The 6,915-nt window shown below is 40.4% G+C and overlaps 1 protein-coding gene across 1 annotated transcript; it reads left to right on the top strand.

Annotated features, from left to right (window-relative positions):
- The first annotated feature begins 1,080 nt into the window (after positions 1–1,080).
- Positions 1,081–4,191, top strand: LOC131935385 (uncharacterized). Its single transcript, XM_059291761.1, has 3 exons — positions 1,081–1,208; positions 1,637–1,738; positions 3,994–4,191. Exons 1-3 carry the CDS (start codon positions 1,087–1,089, stop codon positions 4,157–4,159), a joined length of 390 nt encoding a protein of 129 aa, XP_059147744.1. The 5' UTR covers positions 1,081–1,086; the 3' UTR covers positions 4,160–4,191.
- Positions 4,192–6,915: the final 2,724 nt, after the last annotated feature.

The raw sequence follows: 6,915 nt of genomic DNA on the forward strand, positions 1-6,915 counted from the left end.
GTTATGTCCATAAATGTCCATGGGGGGTTATGTCCGAGAAGGTTAAGCCCAGCGGGGTATTGTCCAGGGTTTTTATCTCGGGCCCATTAAGAAATTTTACAAATGTTTTCCCGTTAGTTTTAACGAAGGTAATGTATTGACACTGCAGTCATACCAGCTAGGCACAGAAACAACTGGGACCAAGGTGAAGGTCAGGATCAGATGAGAGCAGTAGCAAGCCTGAGTTATATAAACACCACGATTTGTTTCCCTTGATGTATGCGGTTGATTTGGACCGATTCACACTATGAAGTTAATAATAAACCAAATAATGTTGAGATTTTTTAATTAGGCAAACATCGCGCAGTGAAGCAAATAAAAAAATATTGTTCTATGTTTCTCAAGACTTGAGTCATCGCACAATTTCTCGCTCATCTTTTCTTTTCTCCTACTTTTCATTTATAACTGTGCAAACATTATCTCTTTTTTCCCCACAATTTTTTTTTCTATTTTGTCTTTAATATTTAATTGATATTCTATTAAAATGTTGTTAATTTTTTTTAACGGCCAATGTGAAAAAAATGCTTCTGTGCAACTATTGTTACAGTTATAAAATAAGGATTACTCTTCTTGTTGTTAATAATAAATGTGTGGTTTATGTCTGATCTTCTTTGTGTGGTTCTGTTTGTCTGGTGTGATCTTCAATGTGAGGTTGTGTTTATCTGACGTGATCTTCTTTATGTGGTTGTGTTTATCTAACGTGATCTTCAAATGTGTGGTTGTGTTTATCTGACGTGATCTTCAATGTGAGGTTGTGTTTATCTGACGTGATCTTCAATTTGTGGTTGTGTTTATCTGACGTGATCTTCAATGTATGGTTGTGTTTATCTGACGTGATCTTCAATGTGTGGTTTATTTATCTGACGTGATCTTCAATGTATGGTTGTGTTTATCTGACGTGATCTTCAATGTATGGTTGTGTTTATCTGACGTGATCTTCAATGTATGGTTGTGTTTATCTGACGTAACATTTAACGTGTGGTTGTGTCTGACGTGACCTTCAACGTGTGGTTGTGTCTGTCTAACAGAACGATTGCGCTGTGGAGCATGTTCACCATTGAAGCAGGCGGGATGGACAACAACAGTTTTCTCACCATGATCTACATGACCCGCATCCTCATGTACTCCAATCATGCAATCAATCCTTTTGTTTACAACTTTGTTTCCAGGTAAGATAAAATGGCACTTGTTTTTCTGATGATAAACTTTTTCAATTTCCTCCTGGGAAAAAATATTTTCCATTTAAATATTATAATAATTGCAATGCATATGCACTTTGGTATCTGTTTTTAGGTCAGTTCATATATGCATTAGGGAAAAATCTCCTTTACAAAAAAAAAAAAAAAAAAAAAAAAAAAAAAAAAATTTTATAAATAAATAATATCGTATGGTTTCCCTCAAAATGTCACCATACAAATGATTAAAAACACAAATTAGAAATGTTTCCTTTAATAAACCCAGCGAAAATTATACAAGCCTTTACATTTTTTCAAAAAAAAAAAATATCATTGTTGTAATTTCTAAAAAATTAAAGCTATTCTTTTCCCTTAAAAATGTCCTTGCGTAAATGTAAACGTCCGTCGATTCTTCCTTCCAGAAAATTCCGTCGCGCACTGCTCTGGCTATGCTGCGAGAGACGACGGAGAAACGCGAGACTTGAGGAGTGGAAGGACTTGGTCAACAACAGACAGCCAATCAGGTAACACGGGAACTACGGGGAACTATGGGATTACAGGGAACTATGGGAACTAAGGGGGAACTGGGAACTAAGGGGTTACACGGAACTACGGGGAACTATGGGATCACAGGGAACTATGGGAACTATGGGGAAACTGGGAACCAAGGGAAATAAGGGATCTCAGGGAGCTATGGGAACACAGGAACTACAGGGAACTACGGGAACTAAGGGGTTACACGGAACTACGGGAACTACGGGAAACAATGGGAAAACAGGAAACTAAGGGATCATAGGAACTACATGGAACTATGCAACACAGAGAGCTGTGGGAACACATCTAACTCATGAACGAAAGGGAACTATGGGAACACATGAACTACAGGGAACACAAATAACTGGATACACCGAAACTATGAGAACGGAACATTTTTAAAACTGTCGCTGGTTTCCTATGCGATCTATCAGAGTAGAAGTAAGGGATATAATGGCTACAGGACATTAACTCCCCCCCCCCCCCCGGCAAGTACCCCCGGACATATCCCCCCCGTATTTATCCACCGGAGCAATTACTCCCTGTCGATTATCCCCCCCCCCACCCCCCTCAAATTACCTTAAGAAAAATACCAAAGCCTAAGTATTTACCTCAGCCTAAAACTTAACACAAAACCAACTCTAGACAATGGTTTAAGCCTAACCTTGACCATAACACTAACCCTAATCCTAGTAATGTCCTACTGGGCAGTGGGGGGTAATTGACAGGTGGTATTTACTCCGGGGGTAATGTGGAAGGGGGAATGTCCGGGGGGAATTGACGGAGGGGGGTAATGCCCTGTTCCCAGATATGATAGTAGAGATGCCATCTAGTCACGTGATGCGGGTAATATGTCAGCAAGTACAGATGTCATATAGTCACGTAGTTTGTGCTTGTCCTTGATTCTCACCCAGACCTTGTTTTTAATTAGCAAAAAAAAATTAATTAGAAAAAAAAAATTCGACACGAATCACATGATGCAATCTAATCACAAACGTAAACATAGTTCACCTTTTTAAAAATTAAATCACAAAGTAAACATTGTTCACCTTCTTAAAATTTAATTAAAATGTAAGATAAAGAGGGAAAAAAGAACGATGGAATTTTTTCCTTTAAGTTTCAAGTATCTGAAACACTAAGAAAGATGTAATTATTGAACTGCTGAATGGAACGAGCGCACACTGAATAAAGAACGATGGGCGGCCTGAAAAATGAGCGCGTTAAAAGCGTGTTTCCCGCCAAGATGGCGTCTCAGAGTTCAGATACAAATTGTTTCTGGCATGGAGTTTCCTCGTTTCTCCCTCCCTCCCCTTCGCTCCCTCCCCGCCCCCTTGTGTTTTTGAGTAAATAAAATGTTGAATAGTGCACAACAATAGAAGCCAAAGAAACATGCACAATAACCTAATTTTCATAAAGGTAAACAGCTTTTATAGTTCTCTCGGGGAGCCAGAAAAAGATGCTCTGATGAGTGTTAAATTAGTAGTTTCTTTGGTCTGGTTATAAATGGATTAAACTAGTAGGTAATGCGCTCTGGCTATAAATGTATTAAAGTACTAGTTTATTTAGTCTAGCTGTAAATTATTGAACTAACAGATGATAAGATCTGGCTGTATAATAATTATATGGTCTGGTGGAAAATGTATTAAACTGGTACGCGACAGAGGCGTAGCGACCCTTCCCGGCGCCCGGGGACAAACTTTCAATTTGGCGCCCCCCCCCCCCTCGAGAGCAAACTTTCGATTTGCATCCCCCCCCCCAGCTTTTCGATTTGCACACCCCCCCCCCCTCAAACTTCCGATTTGCCCCCCCCCCCCCCCCCTCAAACTGCGAAAATGCAGCTAAAATGACATTTTAATTTGTTTTTACAACCCATTTTGGCGCCCCTAAAGTCGGCGCCCGGGGCCATAAGCCCCCCCCCCCCCATCGCTACGCCTCTGGTATGCGATAATGTCTAGTTCTGACGTCGTACTATGTTAATCTCCCCTCCAACTAACGACGCTTTTCTTCATAACACGCGAGATCCAGATCTCTAGAATCTAGCCTCAAATCCACCCCCCCCCCCCCCCACCCCAACATAACCACTATTCCAACAGACTTGTTGTGCTACTTCACATTCCCTAACGTTGTATCTCACGTTCTGCTAGTATTTATGCTAAATTCTGTTTGTGTTTACGTCTTAACTAGTTATGTATTTGTTTAACTACGTCATTATTTTTTAAAAACAAAATTGTCCTTGACCTTCCAGGATGGACTCGATCCGCCAACAGCGCCAGAGCACAGCAGCACGCCTGTACGACATCGACAACAACATCCGCGACAAGGAGCGGGAGGAGCAGGAGGCCATGGACAGACAGAGCCACTTCCAGCGGAACGACTTCCTCGTGCTGTACGAGCATCTGCTGCTCGAGTGACTAGCGAACCGGTCTAGACAGTGGGGTTCTAAGCTCAGGGCGGCCAGTGTGTAGGGGAGGGGTGTAAGCTCAGGGCTGCCAGTGTGTAGGTGTTGGGGGTGGGGGGTTCTAAGCTCAGGGCTGCCAGTGTGTAGGTGGTGGGGGTGGGGGGTTCTAAGCTCAGGGCTGCCAGTGTATAGGGGGTGGGGGTGGGGGGTTCTAAGCTCAGGGCTGCCAGTGTGTAGGTGGTGGGGGTGGGGGGTTCTAAGCTCAGGGCTACCAGTGTGTAGGGGGTGGGGGTGGGGGGTTCTAAGCTCAGGGCTGCTAGTGTGTAGGGAGGGGGGTTGGGGGGTGGTCTAAGCTTAGGGCTGCCAGTCTGTAGGTGGGGTGGAGGGGTGGGGGTAATGTTTTAACCTTAGGGCTGCTAGTGTATAGGTGGGTTGGTGGAGTGGTGAGGGGGGTTCTAGTTTATTGGTGGGGGGTATAAGCTGAAGGCGATCATTGTATAGGTGTGGATGGGATTCTAGGCTTAGGGCTACTAGTCTATAAGTTGGCAAGGGGGGTTCCAAGTTCCAAGTGTATTAATGGGGGATGGATGAGAGGAGGGGTGTGGGATGATAGAGGTAAGGGGTGTAAGGGGCGCTGAAAGAGTATAAGAGATAGGTTGTGTATTGAGGGTTACCTGTGTTAGTGGAGGGTTGAAAGGGTGAGAGTGTGATCGTGCTACGTCAGTTAAATTGTATATGATGAGGGGTGTGACAGTGTGTGGTTTAAAAGTCATGACAAACAATAGATACAACCAGGACCTGATGAACCTTTAAGACTAGATGGTGAAACAGCCTAGTTTTGTGCCACACCAAACATACACGCCAGTAGACAGTTATAACTTACTAAAATGTCCTGGCTGTTGGTATAAATTCACATCTGGTTGAAAGTAGATGTTGACATTACACATTTAATCACAATCATTTTTAATATATTTGACTTAACTATATACTATAGCAGCTATGAAAGATGAAATACCTAGAATTAATTAATAGCCCTTAAGATGTTATAAATTTGGTAGAAATTTCAGTAGTAAATTGCTTACGCATCATTTCAAGTATCAGTTTTGACCACATATATTTGTGATGATAATTAGATCTTTCAGTCTTGGCACAATTTCCATTTAATCAAACACATAATTCTATTTAAGTATTGTACAAAAACACTTCTTTTTATTTAAAAGGTTATGTTTTAGATTACGTTTAACCAGCCAGTAACCCATCCAACTTTCTAACAATCACTTGATAGTTCATTACGTCATAGCATTAATACCTACATTGCAATCTGCTACTAAACCATTCACTTTTGTCATTACAACAAGTAGATTAGCTTAGGCAAGCTTTGTAGTGTCATCATTGATGTCAGTTGATTGTTGATTGACTGTTTTTTTGCCACATTACAACACGTAGCGACATTTTAAGATCAGCTGTAGTCACGTCTGGTAGTTTTATCATTGATTTCAGTTGATTGTTTGTTTGTTTGTTTGTTTGTTTGTTTTTTCGGCACATTTTTCGTGAACCCCACCTAGGCCGGTTCAACGAATTTGTTCCCAATTTCATTGGATTTGTTCGCTGTTGTTTTTAATTATCTTAATTAAGAGGACACCTCTTTAATGACATGTTAACACATGCGGCAAGTATGAAGTATAATAATATTTGGAGCTTTGAAACAGAGTTAGGATTTGGAAGTGTAACGATGTCCAAATTCGGAGCTGTAAAACTGTTAGAATTTGGAAATGTGAAACAATGTTAAGATTTGGAGCTGTTTAGGATTCGGAGCTGTAATATAGTGTTAACATTAGGAGATGTAAAGCAGTGTTAACATTAGGAGATGTAAAGCAGTTTTAAGATTAGAAGCAACGTATTAGAATGTGAACATTCCCAGGAAATAAACAGTGTTAAGATTAAGAGAAATGAAAGCCTTTTAGTTCGGCCTTAGAAGAAATCAACGGAAATCTCAACACTCTGCATTTCACCGGATACAGGTCACTACCAGCTGTTAAAAGAACCGGAAGTGCATGGTTAAATAGGTTTCCTGTTCTACCTGGGGCTAGTGCTGACCTGGATGAACTAGGCTGTTTACCTGCACCTTACAGGTCACACTTCCGGCGACCTTGACCAACCATCTTGCCTGTCAATTCTATGAAGTCCTGTTCTCTAAGCAATAGAACTGTCTCCATTTATGCAAATGTTGATAATCTCCTAACATATTTCGCTAACTTGCTTTTTCATTGCATAATTTTTATGTTAATTTAAAGCGCTTAATTTTTTTTTTCTGAATGAAATATTTTTTTAAAATTTAAATTTATTCAGCTTTTTTTTATCCTGTTCCAAATGTATTGATTTGTGTTTACTTTTTCTATAATGTTTGCTTCAAATCACGTGAAAACTAAAAGGCATTTTTCATGAATGGCTTGTTATCTATAATATTTAACGCATAAAATCCTAGCCTGTACATGATTACATTGCTTACATATTCACGATCTAACTTTTCTAATTATTAGAAATTACATCAGAAAACCTGTGTAAATCACAGCGAAATTCAATGTAGTATTTTTGTGTGACCATCCTGAGAAATTTACTTGCAGATGTTTGTTATATAATTACAATACATATATAATTCATTCTGCATGCATTGAAATTCTCCAACCAAATGTTTACAGGCTTGCGCCAATCGTTGGATACACATTTTAAAATGTAACGAGCCGGCCCGCGGCATAACATACGCCGCTA

The sequence above is a fragment of the Physella acuta genome, unplaced genomic scaffold (assembly GCF_028476545.2).
Source record: "Physella acuta isolate Inbredline_101_S28 unplaced genomic scaffold, ASM2847654v3 ptg000144l, whole genome shotgun sequence".
NCBI classification, from domain to species: Eukaryota; Metazoa; Mollusca; class Gastropoda; family Physidae; genus Physella; species Physella acuta.

Coding starts and splice junctions, on each gene's coding strand:
- LOC131935385 (XM_059291761.1), top strand. CDS start 1,087: ATGTTCACCATTGAAGCAGGCGGGATGGACAACAACAGTTTTCTCACC. Junction 1,209..1,636: donor GTTTACAACTTTGTTTCCAG/GTAAGATAAAAT, acceptor TCTTCCTTCCAG/AAAATTCCGTCGCGCACTGC. Junction 1,739..3,993: donor AACAACAGACAGCCAATCAG/GTAACACGGGAA, acceptor TTGACCTTCCAG/GATGGACTCGATCCGCCAAC.